Consider the following 25,861-nt stretch of genomic DNA (forward strand, 5'->3'; position numbering starts at 1 on the left):
GGCTAAGGAGAAGAAGAACTGGACTGTTGCCCAGTGGTCCAAAGTCCTCTTTTCAGATGAGAGCAAGTTTTGTATTTCATTTGGAAACCAAGGTCCTAGAGTCTGGAGGAAGGGTGGAGAAGCTCATAGCCCAAGTTGCTTGAAGTCCAGTGTTAAGTTTCCACAGTCTGTGATGATTTGGGGTGCAATGTCATCTGCTGGTGTTGGTCCATTGTGTTTTTTGAAAACCAAAGTCACTGCACCCGTTTACCAAGAAATTTTGGAGCACTTCATGCTTCCTTCTGCTGACCAGCTTTTTAAAGATGCTGATTTCATTTTCCAGCAGGATTTGGCACCTGCCCACACTGCCAAAAGCACCAAAAGTTGGTTAAATGACCATGGTGTTGGTGTGCTTGACTGGCCAGCAAACTCACCAGACCTGAACCCCATAGAGAATCTATGGGGTATTGTCAAGAGGAAAATGAGAAACAAGAGACCAAAAAATGCAGATGAGCTGAAGGCCACTGTCAAAGAAACCTGGGCTTCCATACCACCTCAGCAGTGCCACAAACTGATCACCTCCATGCCAAGCCGAATTGAGGCAGTAATTAAAGCAAAAGGAGCCCCTACCAAGTATTGAGTACATATACAGTAAATGAACATACTTTCCAGAAGGCCAACAATTCACTAAAAATGTTTTTTTTATTGGTCTTATGATGTATTCTAATTTTTTGAGATAGTGAATTGGTGGGTTTTTGTTAAATGTGAGCCAAAATCGTCACAATTAAAAGAACCAAAGACTTAAACTACTTCAGTCTGTGTGCACTGAATTTATTTAATACACGAGTTTCACAATTTGAGTTGAATTTCTGAAATAAATGAACTTTTCCACGACATTCTAATTTATTGAGATGCACCTGTATATGTCAACAAGTTTACGAGAGTTGTTGCCCATGATAATATTCTGAAGAGTGATTCCCAAAATAAAAATTTCTGGCTTCATAGGTAGATTTACAGAGGTCATCTGAAAAAAAAATTGAGCCAACTCTTTAGCCATTCCACCCTGTCAAAGGCCTTTTCAGCGTCCAAGGACTGGATAGCTGTATCTGAAGCCCTTTTTTTAAGATGTAGTACTGTATATTAAGTACTGTCCTAACATTATGGAAACCCTGTCTGCCCTCTATCTATTATCTCTGGTTTTTGCTTTATACTTTAACATGTACGATGTTAAGCAACAAAATTGGTCGAAATGATTCACATTTGGTATTTATTTTTTTAGGTTTAGGGAGTAACGTAATAAGAGCACTTAGAGAAACTGGGAGCACACCATTTGCAAATTATTCTTTAAACATATCTAAAAGTGGTGAGAAGTTTTCTTTAAATTTTTTGTAGAAATCTACATTAACGCCATCCAGCCCAGGTGTCCAACCTACCTTTAAACTATCAATAGCCTCTGAAATTTCCTCTTCTGTTATATCACATATAGAGTTCTGATACTCTATATTTTTTTTGTTTCTTCAGAGATAATGGGTATGTTCAGACCATCCAAAAAAGCTGTTTGCGCAGTAATGTCTATATATTTTGAGCTATATAAAGTTCCAAAGAAGTGTTTAAAGGTACAGTTGAAGTCAGAAGTTTGCATAGACGTATGTTGAAGTTATTAAAACTCATTTTTTAACCACTCCACAGATTTAATATTAGCAAACTATAGTTTTGGCAAGTTGTGTAGGACATCTACTTTGTGCATGGCACAAGTAATTTTTCCAACAATTGTTTACAGACAGATTGCTTCACATCTAATTGACTATCACAATTCCAGTGGGTCAGAAGTTTACATACACTAAGTTAACTGCCATTAAGCAGCTTGGAAGATTCCAGAAAATGATGTCAAGCCTTTAGCCAATTAGCTTCCAATTCAGGAGGTGTACTGAATTGGAGGTGTACCTGTGGATGTATTTTAAGGCCTACCTTCAAACTCAGTGCCTCTTTGCTTGACATCATGAGAAAAATCAAAAGAAATAAGACAAGACCTCAGAAAAGAAATTGTGGACCTCCCCAAATCTGGTTCAACGTTGGGAGCAATTTCCAAACACCTGAAGGTACCACGTTCATGTGTACAAACAATAGTATGCAAGTATAAACACTATGGGACCACACAGCCATCATACCGCTCAGGAAGGAGACACATTCTGTCTCCTAGAGATTAACGTAGTTTGGTGCGAAAAGTGCAAATCAATCCCAGAACAACAGCAAAGGACATTGTGAAGATGCTGGAGGAAACAGGTAGACATGTATCTATATCCACAGTAAAACGAGTCCTATATCGACATAACCTGAAAGGCTGCTCAGCAAGGAAGAAACCACTGCTCCAAAACCGCCATAAAAAAGCCAGACTACAGTTTGCAAGTGCACATAGGGACAAAGATCTTACTATTTGGAGAAATTTCCTCAGCTTCAACATGTCAACTGTCATTTCCATTATGATAATTTCTGTTAAAAAAACTGTGGAATAATTTTGGCATTTTAGTTTGGTTATAGAGCTTTAACTGAGGAAAAAAAAACAAAATGGCTCCAGTGTACAACGCGTGGTTAAGATGGAAAAATATAAAGTTTTGTCAACTCCATCAGAATTTTCAGAATAGTGTGAAAACAGAAAGAAAATGTATAGAATGTATTTTATAACTTAACTCCTTTACTGAACACCATTATTAAATAATTGCAGACTTTACACTCTTGTTGGATGGATCAAAGTAAAATAGCATGCTTTTTAGTGTCTGATGGAGTTGACACAAATGACAGTAAGATATAAGTTATGAGGCAAATAAATGTCAATTAAAAAAAAAAAAAAAAAAAAAAAACTGTTCTTTAACATGGTTTGTTAGCTGAGACCTTTGTCTACAATATATATCGATTTCAAATTAAGTATTAAAAAAAGTCCCTTATCTCAATAATCAGTGAGCATACACCATCTTCTTCCACGACCACTGCTTTACAAGTCTTCCCACAGCAGCAATATTTAGGAATCAATCGTTTATGGGGAGTTTGCAATGGTAATGTCTCTCTTCCCTTTTAAGGTAGGTCCAGCAGTCAGTCGTTAGAACTACTTTTCAACTGGGCCTAGCTGCATCTTTAGCTTTTCCTGATCCTGGTGGGACAAAAAAATTGCTTACATGTAATCAGATAAGATGAATGTGAGGTCAGTGATTATGTGCTGCTAATCCTCAGCATCCTCCAATAGAACATGGCAGATCAGCCTTGCACAAAAAAGCTGTTTCATACCAAACAACCAAAACTAACGTCTATAAATGGAGAGACACTCTCTAAGCATTCATAAGCTGGGATAAAAAAATATAACAAAATACACGGAAAAAAGCTTGCTCTTTAGTTCAGTTTTCTACTACTATGCCAAAACATGTTATCATTACTAACTAGGACAGATACTGCACATATAAATGTGTGAATTTCTGTGAGATTATACACACTGACAAGGATTAGATCGTGATTTAGTGCAGCACATCATCACTGACCTCACTTTTTTCTGATTACTGTACACATCAACTTGTTCTCTGACATCAATCCAACCAAAATTTAAGGCCATCTGGCCCTCTTTACGTAAGATTGTTTTGTCAAAATATCCTGGCACAGGGAGTGCTAAACGCTACAAGGCTGATATAGTGTTTTCTTCTTGGTGAACATTTTATTTACTTCTCAAGACTCGTTAATCATGGGCTCAAGACATTATAGCATTAATGTGTATCAGTCAATATGCATCCCTGAAAATCATAAATACATTGGACAGATGGAAATAGACGAGGCTTGTGTCGGCTGTATACATTGTTGAGCTTTCTGCAAGCAGATTTATTACAAAAAGTTGCGAGAAATCTGCATCACTCAGGCAAATAAAAGGTAACCATAAAGTACACAGGCATGATTGCACTTAGAAAGTTCTAGTCACAGTTAGTTGGCACACAATCTGTGATTTGATCAAAAGAAACGTTGTCTACGCTCGTAATGGAATACTGGCTTACTACTTAGTGAATACTGTGCAGTATATATTTTTCTTCTTTTTAATTGTAAGTGAAACAAGTAGTATGCTACAGTGTTGTCACATGATCCCGTTGCATTTGAGTGGAATCCAGTTATCATCTTTAAAATAAAAGAAGGTTATTTGGCATTTTTAATCCAATTTTGAGTAAAAACATGTTAATATTTTGCAGTATGATCAAATAAATGTTCGGCAAATGTATCATGTAATCTCGGTATTTCATGCATATAGAAAATTAGCATACTGTGCACAGTTATATATACTAAAAACTGCATCAGTAGTAAGAGTAGTATGGAAGTATGCTATTCCGACCGTTTCGATGTAAGATGCATTTGGGTATAAGTTAAAAGGCCATGGTCAGGGTTAACTGTAGTGTTGAACGCTAGCAGTGGTTACAGTTGGAATTACTGTATTGCCCTTTAAATGCATAACAGCAACTTGTCATTGCACTTTAAATAGATGAATAAATAATTGTGGTGTCCTATCAGAATACAGAGGCATATTATCGCCAACAAGCATGTCCGCTTGAGGAAATTACTGTACATTCAGCTTCTCCCTCGACACAAACAAGTGGAAAAGTGTTAGTTTACCTAACAACATACAGTCTGTTTTCACTGTTTGTTAAACAGCAATCAAACTAATTAACAATGCAACATTATTCACATAAAGTAGAGGACAGATACGTACACTGCATTCAATACACACACTCCACATGAACTTTCTCTTCACGTTCACAACAGAATAATTTACATCTTGCTACAGGTTTTTTAAAAGACTTTGCAGTCTTTAGTGTGAATCTATGTCTGTCCGGCCTCAGTCAATTATGGCCCAGAACATGACCGGACTGTTGACTATCTCTTGGTGGTCTTGGCCAGTTTGCTAGTAGGGGTGTTCCTCCTTTGGGGAGTTGGGATTTTGGAGGGCTTGCCTCCATGTTGGCGTGCGGCGGAGCGGGGCGTCGGCCGTCCTGAGTCTGTCACTGTCTCTGACGCGTCTGAACAGACTGACTGGATGTCGGAAATGTCAAAGTCTGAGGCGTCGCTGCCGCGGCGGCTGCTCCCTCTGCTTCCAGCTTTGCTGCCAGGTCTGCTTGGGATCTTACTAGATCCTGAAGGGAGAGGTTAAAGCCAGTTACAGATCAATGTGATGATACTAACTCTAAAGTGAATCTAATGAAACCTGTGAAAGAATATGTCCGGTCATATTCTTAAAATCCAAAGAAAGAAATAAGACATTATATTTTGTTTTGTAGAAAATTAAGATGAAAATTAAGAGAAATGTAATGTTTAGTACCTTTAAGATTTTTAAATTGTGACATTATTCTCATGACAACTAAGCACATTTTTGCTAACAGTTCTCATTACTGTACTGCAAAAAATGTAATAAATAAATCTCATCATTATTGTAATCTGAGATTGCGTTAAGTGAAAATGTCCCATCATTTACTGAATTAAAAAGAAAATAAATAAATAATTCAAAATGCTGTACAGATAAAAATAAGGTATCTGATCTGTGTTCCTTTTTTAGAAACATTACCACAGCAAAGGGTAAAAAAATATTCATGCATTTATTTACTGATGAATTTATAACGCAATTATTGTAATATTGAATTACTATTTATGTAACAGTTGATAAAAAAATTACGATAGGCACAATTATTGGGGGTTAATTTGGTTATTTAAATCTTACAATTGTAGCAAATGTTTTGGCAGGTTCAAGTCATTGTAGACACAAATGTACTGTACAATAGACTTAATTATTGTGACTGTGTATGTGTATGAAAAACACACCATACGTGGTTTTGGTGTTTAGTGAGATAACTTTGGTTACTTAATATTTGCAAATAGGGCCAAAAAGATTAGTCGACGTTATCGACAACATCGACAATAAACAATTGTTGACAGGGGGCCTGGGTAGCTCAGTAGTAAAAGACGCTGGCTACCACCCCTGGAGTTCACTAGTTCGCTAGTTCGAGTCCCAGGGTGTGCTGAGTGATTCCAGCCAGGTCTCCTAAGCAACCAAATTGGCCCAGTTGCTAGGGTGGGTAGAGTCACATGGGGTAACCTCCTCGTGGTCGCTATAATGTGGTTCATTCTCGGTGGGGCACGTGGTGAGTTGAGCGCAGATGCCGCGGTGGATGGCGTGAAGCCTCCACACACGCTATGTCTCCGTGGCAACACACTCAACAAGCCACATGATAAGATGCACGGGTTGACGGTCTCAGACGCGGAGGCAACTGGTTGACGGTCTCAGATGCAGAGGCAACTGGGATTCATCCTCCGCCACCCGCATTGAGGCAAATCACTACGCGACCATGAGGACTTAAAGCGCACTGGGAATTGGGCATTCCAAATTGGGTGAAAAAAGGAAAAAATAAATAAATAAATAAATTGTCGACACAAACGTCCATTGTCGAATAGTCATTTGATCTTATTTAACGTAACATGTGATCATATGAAACTCTAATGATGATGCATGAGAGGAGCACTGCATCTCGAGTGCATGATAGAGAGGAAGAAAACACAGCTCACAGTCTAGACGCACTCCAAACTTTCCAAACAGCTTAAGGTGATATAGATGGCAAAATATGAGTGAATTACACAAAAATACAAAATAAGTAAATAAAGAAGCAGTGTCTTTGTGAAAGAAATCTTGCATGTCAGCACATCTAAAAAGGAAACAACCTGGCAGGATATCTTTAATGCATCCTTTATTAAAGTTCAAATAATAAGAAAGCGGGTCACGTTAATAAGCACAAACTCTGAAACTGGTATTTCTCTGTGCGGTCAGAGCCGCTACTATAAGTCGCGTGAAAAACAGAGCGAGAGAGTTTCAAAGTGATCCAGACTGATGCGCTAATCCCTCGTGCACGCTTGCTGCTGCTCTAGATGATTACGTGATGCCCGCAATGTATTGAATCATAATATATGTGTCACATGTGTATCTTATAGTGAAGAAATCGGGGATATGCGGCTCTATTAGGGTTACTGTACGAAGAGAGTTTGTTTATTGTGAATTAAAGGTGGATCGATATTAAGTGAATAGAAAGGTGAGAGAGGGTATCTTAGTCCATTATACACTGCAATGAAAGATTTGAGTTAATCTTTGTTGGCTTGTTTTCCAATATAAATATCTAAAACTCCTTCAAAACAAAGTACATTTACTTTAGCAGCTATACTGCAGAAGATATTTAATCATCTTGAATAAATAAGTGTATTTTGTCTTTACTACACTGGCAGAAGTATAAACAAGTGAAAGAAATTATATATAAAATACACTTACTGTATGTCCAAATAAAAGTCTAAATATCTTATATGTTGCTTTTCAGGTAAATGTATCTTGTTTTAAGGATTTTCAGATATATTTAAATGGGGAAAAGAGTAGAACACTCAATAACAATATGATTTTGCAGTGAATTTTTGTGAAAGTTTTTATTTCCCTGTAATTTAGTGAAGGTCATTTAGAGGTATTTTTAAAAAATGCTTTTAACTTTTTTTTTTTTTTAGTAAACACATTTAATACAACCTCTTAACCAGAGGCACAAACAGATTTGTCAGTTAAGAGCTAATGATTAATCATTGCAATAATCGCCCAAATAGTCTAATAATTGTTTTAATAATCATTAGATTAGTCGATTAGTTAGTTGCAGCCCTATTCGGAAGTATGTTAAACGATTTAGAACATAAACTAAATTGTCATTGATTTTCTGTCATGGTCTATTTTTTACCCATCCATTGATATGACACTAACTTTGTCAATAATTCAAAAAACAAAGTGATGGACAATGATTATTTGTAGCACAACCTCTCACTGACCTCATCACGGTAGTTTTTTGTATTACCTTTAATTTATGCTGATTTAAATTGACATTTCTTCATTATACAAAGTGACTTACAAAAAAAAGCAAGAATACAACATAAGCGATTCATCTTAAGGAGACAGTAGTATGAAAAGTGCTGCATTACAAAAGTTTCAACTGCATCATAAAAATACTATCCAAGACAGAGATTAGAGTGCAACAAAAAGAACATACTGTGTGTGTATATATATATATATATATATATATATATATATATGTGTGTGTGTGTGTTTATGAATGCATGGTCAAGTGCTCATAGAAAAGATGTGTCTTTAGCTGTTTTTTTGAAGACAAACAGGGAGTCTACTTCATGGATGGAGTTGGGAAGGTCATTCCACCATCAAGGTACAGTAGAGCCGAAAGTCCGGGGAAGTGATTTGGGCCTCTTTGTGTAATGTGACCTGGACATATTTTTGTGAGATTCTCTCAAAGGTGTGTGTACTGTAACTCACCTATGGCCTGAACTTTAGCCTTCATGACTGCAGTACTGATTAAGGTGCCATCCTCTCCTGACTGAAAACTTTTTCCTGATAAATATCCTGGAAGACGAAGCTTGCTGCCCTGAATGGGGGTGCTCTGTAAAATGGGCGTTATTAATGATTATTAGACCATTTAGTATACAACAATGAGATTAACTGTGAATATGACAGAAGCAGCAATCCTTTGCAGGCATCACATGTTCATTTTTAAAGGTTTTCTTTGATGCAGATATAGCCTACATACTGTAGGTTTCTGCTCTATCATATTGTGAATAAAACTACTGCAACAAACCAAATATGCACATTTGACATCCAACTTACACTCATCATCATCAAAAGTTTGGACACATTTGAATTTGTTTCTCATGATCTTAAAAGCCTTTTTATCTAAAGGCTTATGCTTAAATGCTTAAAATTATTTTTGTAGACAAATAGGAATTGTGCCAATGTATGAATTTCTTTACAAAAGACTATATAATTCCAATACTTCCATTTGTTTAATTATTTTAGGACTTTATTAGTACTTACTATAAAATGTGAGCATAATAAACAATGAGAAAGTGTGTCTAAGCTTCTGACTGGTAGTTTATGCCAACTGGTTATTAAAAATCAGACATACACATCACAAGAAACATGGTTTAAGAGCATTTTTGGATGTTGAAAAGATCTCACAAAGCTGAAAGCCTCTAGTTTTGGTTGTAAGAGCAGGTGTTTGGAGAGGATTGAAAACTTGTCCAAGATAACATCTAAAACACTGTTCATTTTGCAGGTAGTTTTTCAAGAATTAAGGCAGGAGGATGATGTTTAGAAACGGCCCAGTTTCTCTTTGTGATAGAACCATTTACAGGTTGAACAGCAAACACATCCGTCTTTGATAACGGAATGACAGAGCAACTTTCATGCATCATTACACAGCAAAAGATCTTAAATCCAAATCCACTCAGGAAGCGATTAGATCAGTGACACAGATTAGGAGCAGGAGGCGGAGGCGGAGATTAGATCGCTATTTGCCACTCATTTCTGAAGCACTATACCTCACTGGACGATTGGCTGTCAAAGGAGTCAGATGATTTAAGCGGAGTAGCCGATTTGCTGTTTGTCAGCCAGGGTTTATCATAATTGCGATTTAATTGTTGGGGAGTCTGTGAGAAATAAATGGGTGGATAAACCACATATGAAATGTAGCAATAGAAAAAAAGACAGACAATACAGGAAACAATTATATATCAATAGATAATGATGGGATAATCAGTTGCTGTGTTCCAAAACCTAGTTGAGCTGCCTACCAAGATAGCACTTTCAGGCTGGGGGGCTTTCTTAGTAAATACTGATAAATGCAATTAATTCAATAAATGAATCATCACATCATGTAATCAATTTAATTGAAAATTTTAATCGATGGACAGCACTAAATAATATATTATATTTTATCTTTATATGTTATAAGTTCACTAGGTTTTGAAATGGATGATTTGTAAAAAATAAAAATTAACAAAACACATTAATCATCGTAAAAAATGCAGTAAAAATGCACAATACCATCAGCAGTAACCAATACCTTGGGTGTGTTGGCTCCAGGTGGGTTGGGTTGCACGGGGCAGCTGTGGCTGGAATTGGATCTGTTTGGGGAGGCGCCTCTTGAGGAAGGCCGTGACCTTCGACCTCTGTAGCGGAAGCTGGCCATCACCTGAGTGGTGCCTTCTGGGAACATGAACTTCTCTCGCAGCTCCACGTTCGTTCTGCCTTTAGCTGGAGGAGGGACAAACAATGCAATGAGACCAGAACCATGACCGACAGCAGAACCTTTACAACAGGCATGACAAATGATGGCTCTGAGACTTGATACAAAGGAATGTTCTGGATTAAAACAATTGTAGCTCTATGGACAGCATCTGTGTCATGCTGTTGGTTCCCACAATACATAATTTTGACCCAACCCAAACAAAAACTATTTAAAGCAATGCACTGTAAGGGGGTCTAAATGCATAAACAAGACTACTATTTCAGTTAATTATTAAAATGTATCTTTTTTTATCAAACATTTTAAATTACTTTTTAATTATTATTATTATGTACTTAATCGTAAATAATAAGCTACAGTTAAAAACTACAATATGCGCTCAACTAGGGATGGGAATCGTAAGGAATTTACTGATTCTGGTTCCAATTCTGATATATCTTAACATACTCAGTACTTTTGAGGAAAAAATATTTGGAAATTATTTAGGCCTTCCTGTCCTGAACTGTTATCAAATGATGGTCATTTCATATTTTAACAGAACAGATTCTCACAGGTGTATCCACACAGACCTTTTTAATGTACAATTTCCTTCATTTTTTGTTTTTTTTTTTTGGGGTGGGGGATTTTTCCCCTTTTTCTCCCAATTTGGAATGCCCAATTCCCAATGCGCTCTAAGTCCTCGTGGTCGCATAGTGATTCGCCTCAGTCCGGGTGGCGGAGGACGAATCCCAGTTGCCTCCGCGTCTGAGACAGTCAACCCGCGCATCTTATCACGTGGCTTGTTGAGCGCGTTGCCACGGAGACATAGCGCGTGTGGAGGCTTCACGCCATCCACCGCGGCAACCACGCTCAATTCACCATGCGCCCCACCAAGAACAAACCACATTATAGCGACCAAGAGGAGGTTACCCCATGTGACTCTACCCTCCCTAGCAACCGGGCCAATTTGGTTGCTTAGGAGACCTGGCTGGAGTCACTCAGCACGCCCTGGGATTCAAACTAGCGAACTCCAGGGGTGGTAGCCAGCGTATTTTACCACTGAGCTACCCAGGCCCCCTAAAATTTCCTTCATTATTGAATAATTGTAACACAACTCAATGTGTATATTTAACTACACACTGAGCATATTTACATACACACCAATATGCTGATTACTCTAAAAAATCAGACCAAAGCAAGAAATCCACGTTTACATGACATTCACAATGTTATTCTCTGCATTTGACATCAAACCGTGAAGAGGCATGCGCTCAGCACGTGCGCATATTGGATGAGCCAGTAAGAATACCGGTTAAGGTGTTTACATGCCACACGAAATCGGCTTAATGGGCAAAAATCTACCTGTGTCGACCTGTTTATTCTTATACTGTTTATGACCTTACACCGATAAAGGAACGCCGTTTATTGCATTTACATGGCCACACATGCTGTCGGTTTATTACATAGGCTATAATCATGTAAGAACGTGCATGTAAAAGCGCTCATTGTCATATGAACATCTAGTCAGTAATTACTCTGCTGCTTTCAAATGCTAGCGGAATTCTCGTAAATATGAGTTTCCTTTTAGGAAGTTGTACATGAATGCCCACTCATGTAGTAATTAAGAATGGGAGTTTCCAAGTTGGGGGAGACATAAACTTCCAACAAACTTCTAGCGAAGTAGAGTATGGTTTTTGAAGTAAATGGTAGGTTTTATTAATTTTTCATAAACACTGATGTATATCAATAACCATGATACAAATTGTACATACAGAAAATAGTATTTATTTGTCCAAAATTCCATTATCATCAGCAAGCAGACTAACATGTATTACAGTGTCAAAATAGGAGTACCCCAAGAAATATGCAAGAATGAACCTGCTGTCCTCCATGTTTCCAAAACAAAGCACTTGAATGTGATGAACTCATAATTATGACTTTAGAAGTGGAAAATTCCGATAGCATGTGCAGGCAGCATTGAGCTGAACATGATGAATTTTTCAGTAAGTTTTTGATACACTAAAATGAACTGGCTGATAAGAGTCATTCATCTAGGAAGAAGCATTGTATGTTTTCGCTCAGGAATCTGGCTACACTGGTCACGCTGTATGTTTTGCGACATAGATGACGTTGCGGCGCCGCTGAATAGCAATACAGGAAACATTGACAGAGTACTTTATCACAATGTTCTGTCCGCATTGGCAGAAGAATGCTTGTTCGTTAACAGAACCAAAAGTCATGAAAATCATTAAGTTCTGATATAAAAAAAAAAATTATATAAAAAAAAAATGGTTCTCTGTTCCCAACAAGTCATTTTTCACAATAAATATTGTTTCAAATTAGCTTTACAGAAAATTATGCATTAATTTCTGAAATGTCAATCTACTGATTTAAGTGTTATGGCTGTACCTTCGAAAAAGTGTGATAGTTGCATATGTTATTTGCAGTGCAGTGCAATTAAGCCTTAGACATCCAGTGCATTACCGTACACACATTTTTGTAAAACTGACAGCATGCCACATATGCAGTCGATTGAGCTTAACTTTTAACCAGTAATATTCCTTGAAGGGTTTAAGAATGATGTGCATCCACTGAAATGAGCAAAACATAATGCAAAGTTCAGTGGTTTGATTTGATGAAGGGAGTGACATGCATTCTACATCACTGAAGCAAAGACAAAATAAACAATAAAAAAGAAATAATGTAAAACTGATAATGCATATACAGTAAATAACACCAGGAAATGTTGAATATACTGCTTAAAAATAAAATGTATAGTCTGTTTATTGCTTATAGTTCCCCTCAACATGATATGAATGATTGTGTAGATGCAGAGGTGAGATTGTCGAGCAGATTTCACTGCACTGCAACAGAGACGCCGTAAACACATGCAGAGAAGTCAAGACAAAACTGCATGTGAAACACTCCCAGACAGTATGATGGAAAGCAAAGCATGAGATTCATGTTAATGAGATTACCATTCAAGGATCACTCCAACACATACACACGCACACACACAAAGGATGCACACATACCACTGGGATGAAGCAAGGAGAGAAAGTGTGAGAGTTGCCAACCTATAGGAGACTGAGTAATAGACGAGTTTGATTCCGAGCGCAACATTTTACTCCCGTGGTGATGAACTAGAAGAAACAATAAGTGGGTTCACCAACAAAGAAGCAGAAAAAGGGAAATTCAGAAAGAAAAGCTTCATGGGAAGACATTAGCAAGCTTTAAGAACATCATAAACAGTTAATCAGAGTGCAGGAATAAAAGATTAAGCCACAACAAATTATTACGGCCTACGTGAGAATACCTGTCAGCAAATTCTCTTAATAAACATCAAAATTTAATTATTGTTGTCTAAACTTATAGGATTCACTGAACATATGGTCTGTTCCAAAACCTAGTGAGCTAGCAAATTTGGCAGGATGGTCTGAAATGGGATGGTTCTTTTTAAAATGTGACAATTTTGGTAATTTTCTCCACTTTTCCAAACTGCTTGTAGCCCAAGAATTGCCACTTGTGGTACACTGAATTTACAGTGTATTTGTAATGAACATTTCTCTCACTTCGTCCACCATCTTGGATGAATTTTTCCACAAGGCATTATGGCATTGCCTTTTCGCAAGTTATATTGGAAGGTACTGTATATTTCTTGGAACAGACTTTGTGTTGGGAGCATGCATACAGTATGATGCTGTCATATTGCCTATGTAGGCAGCTCACTATATTTTGGAACAGAGCCAGCGTGTCTGCAACTTGAAGGTTTTAAAAAGGCTCAAAAAGAGAGAGAGAGAAAAAACATCCAGAACTTAACAATTTTGAATTTACAAATGTGTTGAACATGTTCAGTATCCACGATATCAATGCAATTAAAAATATCGTAACGTAACACCATGCTGTAACATACATGTAAAAGTCAAGTAAATCAGGAAGTGTAGTAGAACTGGGTGAACGTTACCTCTGCACGGGTCATTCTTCACCAGGAACTCATCGAGGGCCATCCAGCCACCCCCCACCCGCACCATCACTGTACTGCGCAGGATCCGCACCAGACGCAGCTGCTGAGAATCTCCAAACTGAACATGAACAGAAAACTGTCACTCCTCTGCTCTGAGATACAATCATGATTATCACAAGACAGGCACAGCAGAGCAACAGCAGAAACCACATTGATTTCTATAGTAAATGTTAGCCGCTGAACATGTGGTCAAAGCAGTGAGTCAAATCAAATCAATTTTACAGTTGAAGCTAGACCGAAGAACTTGCGTTTTGTTTACCATCTGGTTTCCTCTTGTTGCCCTGCTGAGCCATTTGATCCAGACAAAACAAGTTTAGGTTCAGACATAACAATGATTTCATTCCAGCAGACACAAAATGAATGGCAATCCAACTGGTTTTATTTGTAGCTTTGTGCTGATTGAAGATTAATTGTGAAAAGATTCTGGGATGCAGTGGGCTGCTTCATTGTATTTTTATTAAAGGTGCACTAAACAATTTTTGGTTTGCCTGGCTGATGCGACATTGGATGTAGCATCACGCAAAAGTTTCTGATTACTAGAAATACCCTTTTTACAGATGTATGTGTCTCCCATGATTCATATATTCTGCAAATGAATGTGTCATAAAATAGGGTAAATCTCACGAAAACATGTCCAGATCCAATTTAACCTAAAATAAGGTTTTATTAAAATTATAATATGTATAAAGAAAATTAAGCAGTTGGGCTGCTAGCAGGCCGATGCAAATTATGTATATATATATATATATATATATATATATATATATATATATATATATATATATATACACACACACACAGTATACTGTATATATACTGTATTATTTTTATTATAAAAAAATAAAAGATATTAAAAAAATATTGTAATTAATATTCATTACATATAAATAAAATTAGGTAATAATAAATTAAATAAAACAAGATTCAAATAAAATCAATATAAAATAATATTAATATTGTGCACTATATTTAATTCTGGAAATAAAAAATGCCTCCCATATAACTTAAAGACGATGGATAAAAAAAAGAAAAAAAGCTTGACGCAGCACTACAAATAGAGCAGAACACATGAGTCTGCAATTAAGTACTTTATAACTTGTTACAGCATCTGAAAAACACAGCACTCTTGTGCGAAATGCTGAAAAAAACAACTATACACAGTGCAACAGTCAAAGACGATCCTGAAAGGTCAAATTTATCCAACGCATGTTTACACTGAAAACAATTAAAAACTGCCCAGATGGACAGAAATAGTGTCTGCGCAAACAGCCCTAAATGGATGATTTGGAGAAAAACCTAGGCATCAAATAAAATAAGTGTTCTATTAATAACTAAAAATCTATTTCAATGATTTGTCAATTACATCAGTTAGTGTTTCATAATGACACACTGACCGATAAGTTCTATTTATGTGCAATGCAGCCTATGAAGTCCATATACTGTATAAATCAATAATAATAATCATAATAATATAGATGATACATATCTATGATGAAACCTATTTAGTGGGCCACAAGTATCCTGAAATTTCCTGATAAATTTTAGTCTCCCCATCCGACCCTGTTCTCACTGGATACGTAAGAGTGACCCAGATATTCTAGGCATATTTTCACAAGATTCACTCCATAGGGGGTTAACAAAATATATTGAGCATTATTTAGCTTTTCGTGTGATCTCAACGTGGTGGCCAAATGAGCGTAGGACCACCCTTTTGTTGAATAAAACAGCCATTGACAGGAGTACACATCATGTAAGTGCAGTGCTGGTCCTACCCCATTTGGCACCCTAGGCAAGACCCTCCAGTCACCCCCTGCCTGATAAAAATTATTAGAGAGTTATGTATTCATTTTTACATAAAAAGGACAAATAAAAACATAATTAAATACATCACTAATGGGAATAAACTCAGTCTAGCAAAACATTAATAAAAACGATGATGGGAGGAAATATGCAAGTGCATGTTATGGCTTCTTAAGTAGGCATCATAAATGGGTATCATCATATATAAAAATAAACGTAATGTAAAGTGCACGTAAACAAAACCGAGCGGTCTAAAAAAAAGGCGCACTGCCCTAAAGATCACATTGTGCAGTATGTTTCACAGCAGGGACATTAATAGGCTTTCATCATTACTGGGGCGTCTGGGGCCCTTCAAGTACACAATCTTTTGTATTTTTAATCTGTTTGTATTTTTATACACTTTTATTTAGAAAATGTCTTTATCTGCAGTAGAATATCGTTCACAGGCTGCACTCGCACATGACGACTGAATGCAGCTGCAGGTTTTGTTTCAATTAATTCTAAGTAAATATCCACTTCATTCAGCACTGTTTTTGTCTTCTGTCTTCTAAAGCATCCCGTTAATGTTTTACTGCGTGACAAAACGCTTCAAACGATTCAGCCCGCATGTTACACAAATTCATTGAGAAGAACTGACACAAAAGAATGATTATTTCACGCACTGGCCATCACTCCGATTCACAAGCCCCGTGCTCGTGAGTCTATGTCCGTGATCACAATGGCATACTACCATACTTCTCTCACTGTTTTTGCCATACACAGATATTACAGAAACAGTAAGAGCAGTATGGTAGCAAGGCATTTATTACATGGTCTATAGGTTATTATTGGAACGCACAGGGCACATTTTGTTCAACACAGAATGGACACAATAAAATTGGCTCTGTAGATCGGCGACCCCTGAAGTGATACCGCCCTAGGCGGTCACCTATGTCGCCTAATGGGTTGACCGGCCCTGTGTGAGTATACATCATTTTAAACATATTTGAAAAGTTACAAGATACAGTGGAAAAGGCCTACTTAGTGCACCTTTAACAGAAGGTGGACAGTATTGTGTTCGGTGCGGACACTAGGGTGTGCTACATGTGTATTCTCTTGCTGTGGATCTAGCCATGCCACAACACTGTTTAATATGGACACTGGCATGGAAATGTCAGGGATACTGCACATAACTATACAGTATTCCCCAGCATCCTACATGCCATTGATAGGAGCCAAATAAAACAGAATCTAAATAATTTGTGTCCAAATTATTTTTGCCAGTTGGATTTGGCCAAGGCAAACTGATTTCACAGCACAAAAAATTATGGCCTCATGCTTTCTGTTGAAAAGAACATACCATACCATACAAGAACTCTTTCCACATACCAACAATACATACAAAAGTTGCACCGTCAAGTACTACAAACTACCATTCTCAGAGGATGCGTGTATTGACACTGATGCAGAACCAATGCTAGACTCCAACAACACAAAATAGGAACAGTATGGAAGAATGACTGAAATCGACTCTCTGAAATTGAACATGACCAACACACTGATGACCGCCCCGCTGAGAGAGAATTTTGAAACATGATCAAGAGAAATAGTGTCACAACAAACAGCTTTAAGAATGACCATTTACCAGGATACAGCTTTCCAAAACGGCAACGTGTAGATGGGGGGTTAGATTTTGATTGTCCCTGTTTGTTATAGTCTCATCGGCGATTAAGGGGTCATGTAAGCAGTGAACGAGACCAAACTGTCAAAAGAATTGTTTGTTTTTTTTAAGTTGATGTGAAAGAGAAAACTGATTTATGTGATAAAATATTTTCTATACAAAGAAAGAAAAATATGGCTACCACGATAAAAGCCCTTCACCGGCTAAGAGTTATCATGTACCTTCCCAAAACATGACTCGGAGAAAGCATGTAGCTCATGATTTTATGTGATTTATGAAGAGAGAAACATGCATCTTTGAGTTTAAAGTTTATCTGAAGCGTTGGCTTGTTTGGACATCAGCCACAAAACATGGGTACAAAAAAGAAAAGCTTAAGCAGGTAGAAATTTAATTCACATTAGCTAAGAGTCCTGTAAAGCAGAATTAAAACAAGTCAAAGGAAATTAGGGAGGTAGCAGAAAGCAAGCGCACTCTTTGTGATATGTTGCAGCAGATTGCAGCAATGCGTGGGGAAATGCATTTAAACTCAAAAGCAGATATCAGACTTTTCTAAAAACATACTAAAATGGCTTAATACTTTTGGGTCAACATGCAATATCTTAAAGTCAACATGAAATTATGTTAATACAGTAATTACATTATTGTGTTAATGACTGGCAAGATTGTAGAAAGGCTGCATTACCACAGCAGCCTAAATAACAATGTTTAAACAGCTACTTGGCTAGTTAATGCAATGTTAACCAATAAGAAAGTTGTGACAGAGCAAGTTATTATGTTTTAATGAAAGATTATGAAGGCAATATTTTTTCTTTTTTTTTGGAATAACATTTACCACTAAATCACAAAAAAAAAAAAAACTATTTCAAAACATGTTTGCTTGCTTAATTCTTCAGTGAGTTTTGATTGAATCTTTTATGAATTTTGATTTAATCTTTTATTTTGTACAGATCCCTTAGAGGACAGGGAGGACATTTATTTTCTAAAATAGTTTTACATTCTCTCACAATACCTTTATCCATTTAAACCATGGAATTTGTAGTAAAACCATAATAACCACAAGATGTACCATGGTTTTATTATAGTAACCATATTTTAACCATGACATTTGTGGTAAAAGAGGGACTAAATATAGTTTCCATATTTTATCCGCTTCTGAGTTTAAGACTGACTTTTAAATATTAAGGATTCAAAAGCACACTGACAGAAAATCTAAACCAAAAGAGCAGCACAGCAGAACTTTAAAAGCACTATACATTTGTACCTGGTTTCCGAGGTAGAACTGATGCAGGAAGGAACAGGGAAAAAACAAACATTAGTATATATATATATATTAAAAAAAAATTCCCTTAGATTAAGGACAGTAATAGAAATGCCAGTGAACAGTTCATTATCAAAACTTTATAGGATGTTTTGATTCAGGGAAAACATTGAAAAATCAGACATACGTGTCTGGTAGTCGCTTAAAAAATCTAATGCCATGTAAAAAAATATAATGAAGTCATTGTCTATGGCAACAGCATTGTTGGGGCAAAGATATCTAGTGGAGAAGTTAAACAGCGTCCTGTGGATCACAGCCAATTTTCCACATTTTATGTTACCATCACATCCTTAAAACATTACTTATATTGGCTTTGACTTGTGTTTGGGGTGGTCTGATATATGGTGGTGCATTTTTCAATTACGGCACTATTTTCAGATAAACTAATAATATTTCTAGTAAAAACAGATTTGTGGGGGCCTGGGTAGCTCAGTGGTAAAGTACGCTGGCTACCACCCCTGGAGTTCGCTAGTTCGAATCCCAGGGCGTGCTGAGTGACTCCAGCCAGGTCTCCTAAGCAACCAAATTGGCCCGGTTGCTAGGGAGGGTAGAGTCACATGGGGTAATCTCCTCGTGGTCACTATAATGTGATTTGTTCTCGGTGGGGCGCGTGGTGAATTGAGCGTGGTTGCTGCGGTGGATGGCGTGAAGCCTCCACACGTGCTATGTCTCTGTGGCAACGTGCTCAACAAGCCATGTGATAAGATGCGCAGGTTGACTGTCTCAGACGCAGAGGCAACTGGGATTCGTCCTCCGCCACCCGGACTGAGGCAAATCACTATGCGACCACCAGGACTTAGAGTGCATTGGGAATTGGGCATTCCAAATTGGGAGAAAAAGGGGAAAAATCCCCCCCCCCCCCCCAAAAAAAACAGATTTGTTTTTAACAAGATTTTGTAAAAAATGTTCAAATAAAAATGACAAGATGTTCTAAAAAAGATTTTCTACAAAAAACAGCATGCTGTCTTGTAAAATTCCTATTTCCTGTTAAAACTAGATCTTTGACAGCTTATTTGTTTAGTTTTTTATTTGACTTTTATTTTGAAGGTCTCCTCTTATATTCATGATTTGTCTTTACTTTGAAAGTACTTTGACTTCTGAAACAAGGAATAGGTATTTGGGTTAGATTGATGTTCCCATATTAAATCAAATTTTATACATATTAACTTTTTCTTGACCCATCCAGAAAGCATGATGTGCAGTCACTTACCCGATATTTGTTGGCGCCAATTTGCTCTACTTGGAACCGTTTGGGACACTTGCACTTTGCAACTTGGCGAGTCACCTACACACATGAAGTCATACATCAGATTGGAAGACAGACAATCAGTAACACTCAGGAACGTAAATTGCCAATGTTTACCTCATCTTCAATTTTGTCAGCATCGGTTAATGGTTTGTAGGCGTCTTTGTTGGGATGCAAAGCAGCCACAAACTCATAGTAGTCGATATAACCGTCACCATCCCGATCAAAGATGTCTGCCACAGCGCTCATCTCCAAACGACTGGTGGGGAACTCTACAGGACCAGAGAGAAGACGTAACCATAGTATTTAACATATTTACTTTCTTAATAGATGTTCCTGGTCATATTGTGCATCACCAATCAAAATCCAATCAAATCACAATAGAAAAATCAAGCTCTACATTATTTCCTTTTGAATATTTAATTTTGAACAGAAAAAACATCCCATTACGGATGTAAAATGCGTTCAGAATGCCGTTTTACTTTGTCTTCACAGTTTGAAACCTTTCCTTACTTGAGGACAGGATGCCATCGATGAATTCCTGCCTTGTGACTTTGCCATCTTGGTCTTTATCAATGCGGCGAAAGAAATCCATGACGCGGGACTTCTTGTGGTTCATCCAGCGCATGTAGCGTTTCCTCCACACGTCAAAGTCAAAGTTGGCGAACTCTTTGAGCTAACGAGCAGAGAATGGGTTTTTAATGCTCCAGTCAATATTACACTGATATGAAGTCAGGTGTGGATGTATGACTAACCTCCTCTAGTCTGTCTAGAGCATCGTTAAGTTTCCTCCGCCTGTCCAGGGCCAGCAGCCACACCTGCTGCCACTTACTAACCAACAGGTTCACTCTGGGATTCTTAGTCTCAATTGGTGCTTGAGATGCTGCTGTGTACATGGATTGTGTTGGGGATCTCTTTCCTGATGACCAACAACAATTGGCATGATCATTTATTAGTAAACAACTGGTGATGACAACATTTTACATTTGGTGGACTATACTACAAAAGCTGATAAAGTTTTTGTCGAAGACTTGTCATAATTAGTCATAAAGTTGACACAAATATACGCAAATGAGTAATACTATAACAAAATTCCTAAGAAGACAGTAACACAAGATGTGCCACAATACAATGTTCTATCATTGTTATGAAAAGGACAAGCTATTACAAAGATGTAGGTAAACATGATCACACAGGAACTTTTCATGTGTTCACCTTTACATGTGGCATGACTCACGGGTTCTGGTCCCACGGAAACAAGGAAGAAATCAAATCCATATAACCAATGATATGTGTGATTCAGAGGTTGCATTTTCCTTCTAAGATTACATTTTTAATCCACTTACAGTGAGGTTTAGGGTTGGGGTTTGGGAGTAGAGTTAATAAAATATGCATTTCTGTTGATTGTATTACAGAATTTACAATTAAATCAACTTACTTTTGGCACCACTTGGTGGACATTTCACCCAGAAACTGGAGCTCACACATGACCAAATGTTTAACAACTATGTTTTACCATTTGCCACAGGGGCAGAAGTTCGAACTTCAGTTCCGAACTTCTGATGAAGAAATTTCAACCTACTGTTGTCAAATTTACAGTGAGATCAGTTTGTGTTGGCTAGGTGCGACAAACAGGAACATTGTCTAGGGCCCTCTAACAAGGGGTGCCCTCTAAAGTCATCTATTAACCAATAGGCTACATTAGGTCTTTGCATTAAACTTTACGCACAACATGATATAGCCAAAGTACTGTATGATGTGTTCCTGAATCAACATCTTTTATTGGTCTTGGAACAATATTTACAGCCCAAACCCTAATCCCAAGATGGTCCCAATTCCTTTTTCTAACCCTAACCCCCAATTGTACCCTAGGTTAGTTTTTCTAACCCTAACTTCCAATTCCCGAACCCCCAATTTTACCCCATATTCAACTAAAAGTGGCCTGTCTCCTGCTTAACCTTGGTGGAAACAATATTTTAGGGAGAAAGATCAGCTCAGTGGTACTCACTGTCAGTTCGTCCTTTGTCCAGAACAGGGATTTGAGACTGGACCGGAGGATCCGCTGTAGCTTTCCGCTTATGTGTTTTGGTGATTTTGTCCACATCTGGTTGTTTTCTGGTCATCTCTTCCATGAAAGTCTGGTACACAACAAACACATACACAACTTGTCTCTACAATGCATACCCTGAAACCTGAGTCTACTTAATGTAATGGCATTAGAGTGAGCTCTTCATATAACTATTGATGGTACCTGGTGCTCAGCGATGAGCACTTTGACCTCTTCTAACTCTTGAGGGAGAGGCTCCTTGTCTTTTTCGCCAAGGGTGGTCTCAGCCCACTGGAGCCAATTCAGTAAGTTCTCCAAAAGTTCCTGAGTGGCCAGCAGTTCAGCCAGAGCACTGGATAGTCTCTGCTGGTGCTGACGAGCCCAGGCAGTTACCTGACATGGACACACAACATCTGATAAGCATACTCATAGATGGTACTAGCCTCAGGCATGCCCATACACCATCACTGCATGATGTATATAGCTTGCAAAATTGGAAAGCACTTTCTTCATCTGGCCAGCTCTCATATTATTGGCTGACTTTACACAACTTCTAAGAGTAAGGGAACAATTTTTGGCCAGAATATGCTGCAATGTGGATCATACTTTAGGTTAGTCGAAAGTCTGGCTACACAAGACAAAGATGGTATTAACTCCAAAGACAAAGCTGACTTCAGACTCGTCTTCTTTAATTCAAATGTATGATGTCTCAATATTATGCTGTGCTTCTGTTTTATTCATAGAGAACTGTTGGACATGGACTGACCTCTTCAAAGCGTGCTTTAATGATGGTGTTCCAGTGTTTGATGGTGGTGATGGAGTCCGGGTGGCAGATGGACAGGATGGCTTCTCCCATACTCGTAGCTTTATTCAGGGCTAGCCTCTTCTCCTCCAGATTCTTCATAAACTCCTGCATAGATCAAAGTAGATAGCTCTTCAATTAGCAATTGGCAGCATTTACACAATTACCCAAAGCAACGCTCCCCCACATTTTTATTTCACTTCTTATAAAATGTAATTCATTACGTTAAATTGTTTCTTTTTATGGAATGCGACATCTGCATTATTTTTTCTCACCTTCAGTCTTCCAGAATGGCTGCAGCATACTTGGCTTGTAGCTTTTTATTTTGTATTTACATTTGAAGTGCCATTTTACACTGTGGACATGTGAATACTTCCAATGGTGAAACACATTTGGCCTGCCATGACACGTGAACATTGCAATATATGACAAAACTAGGTCAATCAAATTATAATCAACGTTCTATGTCTACAGTGATGTTGTGGGATACCAATTGTATTTGTCAGTGAAAATTAATGAAAAAAAAAAAAAAAACAATCCTGAAACAAATGAAAAAATTAACTAGGTATTACAGTGTAAATTTAAAATGTGTTACTTACATGTTACATCATTTGATGTGTGTTTCACAGTGTTTTACTTGTAACTAGTTTATGGCTGATCTATCAGTCTATAACTGCTTGTAACATATTACCCTCAATGCTGTTCATTGGTAACTGGAAATTTTTATGTAAAGGGAAGCCAAAATATCACCTTTCGCAAACTTTTGATCTGTGGACATGAATAATGTCTCTGAAAAAGTATGCAGATTCTGAGCTAACTATTTTTTTTACTTTGAATATGAGATCACAGTGCAGGGAAATGGGGTTCCAGGTTAAACTCTTTCCTGGCAGACAGCAGCTAATAAAGATTTGAGAGCCATGTATGGTTTTTGTTACTTAGTTGGACTCAGAGAATGACAGTCAGAATAAGTCATGCTACGGATCCCCACTTCACATCATAAGAGGAGCTAATAAAAGAACAGCCGAGTGGTGGAAAACACAGACACACATTCTGTCTTGGAAAGAGAGGTACGTGCTTGCTTTTAAATCTAAAGGCCATGCTGCAATGTTCAACAGTTCACCAGCATTTAGATTTAAAGGCATTTTTGTATGTGTTCATCTGTCAACTATGGAAAATACTTTTGCCCATCATTTTTGTTGGTTAATACTGGAATACTGTTATCATTGAGAGGTTTTTCCATGGTAAACATCAGACTGATTCTTTTGTCTCTTTGTCCTCAGTGTGGGAAACTTGCCTCGTGCTGTTCGATGAGAGTGCGGAGGGCTTCTTCATCATCAGGCAGAGTGCCGTGAAACCGAAGACTCTGTTCTGCCTCAGCGAGCCACTCCAGTAAAATATGAACGGTGGAGTGGAACTCCTCAGCCTGAGAAACAGTGTAGAAATGTGTTAGAGAAAAACATAATGCTGTACTAAAGCCATTCTCATCTGTTTAAAGAAAATTCCAGGTTCAGTACAAGTTAAGCATTTGTGGCATAATATTGATTACCACAAATATTAATTTTAAATTGCCCCTACTTTTCATAAAAAATAAAAATAAAAATCTGGGTTCCAGTGAGGCACTTACAATGGAAGATAATGGGGCCAATCCATAAATGTTAAAATACTCACTGTTTTAAAAGTATTACCACAAGACGTAAATAATATGCATTTACATGATATTAGGGTGATAAAATCACTTACTAACCTTTTCTGTGTAAAATAGTTTAGCTTTTACAAATTTGTTGCCATGACAATTTATTGTCGACAAATCTTAAAACGACTGTAAAAATGATGATTTAATCAACTTTATAGCTAAAAAAAAAAAAATAAAAAAATAAAATAATACACCAGTTTTAACTGAAGAATAACGTTAAAGTTTTTATAAAATTATAAGCTTTAAATTTTGCCTCTAAACCCTCCAAAAATTGGTCCCATTCACTTCCATTGCAAGTGTCTCACTGTAACCTCGATTTTAGCTTTGTTTTAAGAAAAGGAGGGACGAGTCGAAATGCATTTTTGGGGTGTCGACTGAGATGCTGTTGACTGAGCTCAATTTGTATTGAACCCGGATTATTCCTTTAAGATAAAATACACATAAAGACCAAATGTCATGAATATCAGCAACTGAGGAAAAGCAAATAGAGTTGTTGTTGTTGTTGTTTTTCTTGTTTTGAGCATAAATACAGCAAAATGTAGTTAGGTTTATGCTTTATGCGCTTAGAAAAAACAAACAAACTTAAAAACACATTCTCTGAAAAGTCGTCGTTTGTTTCTCAAGTGAATTTAGCTTATTTATTTTATCTTATTCATTTTTGTATCTTATTTATTAGGGCTGTAACTTGATTACATTTTTCAATTACATTAATTACATGATATGCTAATTAATCAAATTAATCTCATACATATATATTCATATATTTGCTAAAAAAGGCCCACAAATAAAGATAATTTCAAATATAATAATACAAATAATTAGAAAGTATAATATATAATAAATATAATAATTCAAAGGCAATGCATTATTGTGGGAGATGAGTAAAGCATAAATTAGACAATACAAAAAAAGTGGCTTTAGAAGTCAATCTATTGTTTGGTTTGTATAAATTGTGTTCACTTTTTATATTTATATAATTAGTTGCACTTAATGAACATTTTCAACTGACAGTCTTAATATTTATATTATGCTTTTCTAATGTTTAGATAATTTTATTGGGAAAACAAGATATAAATAAATCTTGGAGTAAAAAAAAAAAAGTAAAAAAACAAAATAAAAAAACAAAACAAAAAGGAAGGTATTATGCTTTTTTATTGTAGTGTTTGCCATTATGACTGGCAGTTATGTC

The 25,861-nt window shown here is 37.0% G+C and overlaps 1 protein-coding gene across 1 annotated transcript in view; it reads right to left on the reverse strand.

The window, feature by feature from the left end:
- Positions 1-3,809: 3,809 nt before the first annotated feature.
- Positions 3,810-25,861, reverse strand: part of LOC127413600 (dystonin-like) — a 276,523-nt gene continuing 254,471 nt past the window's right edge. The window contains exons 84-97 of the mRNA XM_051650862.1: positions 24,274-24,402; positions 22,944-23,087; positions 22,382-22,570; positions 22,139-22,268; positions 20,886-21,049; positions 20,644-20,806; positions 20,248-20,402; positions 20,095-20,169; positions 18,828-18,845; positions 14,047-14,164; positions 9,921-10,111; positions 9,397-9,504; positions 8,336-8,459; positions 3,810-5,132 (exon numbers count right to left, since the gene is read on the reverse strand). Coding sequence (XP_051506822.1) covers positions 4,876-5,132; positions 8,336-8,459; positions 9,397-9,504; positions 9,921-10,111; positions 14,047-14,164; positions 18,828-18,845; positions 20,095-20,169; positions 20,248-20,402; positions 20,644-20,806; positions 20,886-21,049; positions 22,139-22,268; positions 22,382-22,570; positions 22,944-23,087; positions 24,274-24,402 — 1,965 coding nt within the window. The 3' untranslated portion in view covers positions 3,810-4,875. The remainder of the gene's footprint in view (positions 5,133-8,335; positions 8,460-9,396; positions 9,505-9,920; positions 10,112-14,046; positions 14,165-18,827; positions 18,846-20,094; positions 20,170-20,247; positions 20,403-20,643; positions 20,807-20,885; positions 21,050-22,138; positions 22,269-22,381; positions 22,571-22,943; positions 23,088-24,273; positions 24,403-25,861) is intronic.

This window comes from Myxocyprinus asiaticus, chromosome 23, assembly GCF_019703515.2.
Source record: "Myxocyprinus asiaticus isolate MX2 ecotype Aquarium Trade chromosome 23, UBuf_Myxa_2, whole genome shotgun sequence".
NCBI lineage: Eukaryota > Metazoa > Chordata > Actinopteri > Cypriniformes > Catostomidae > Myxocyprinus > Myxocyprinus asiaticus.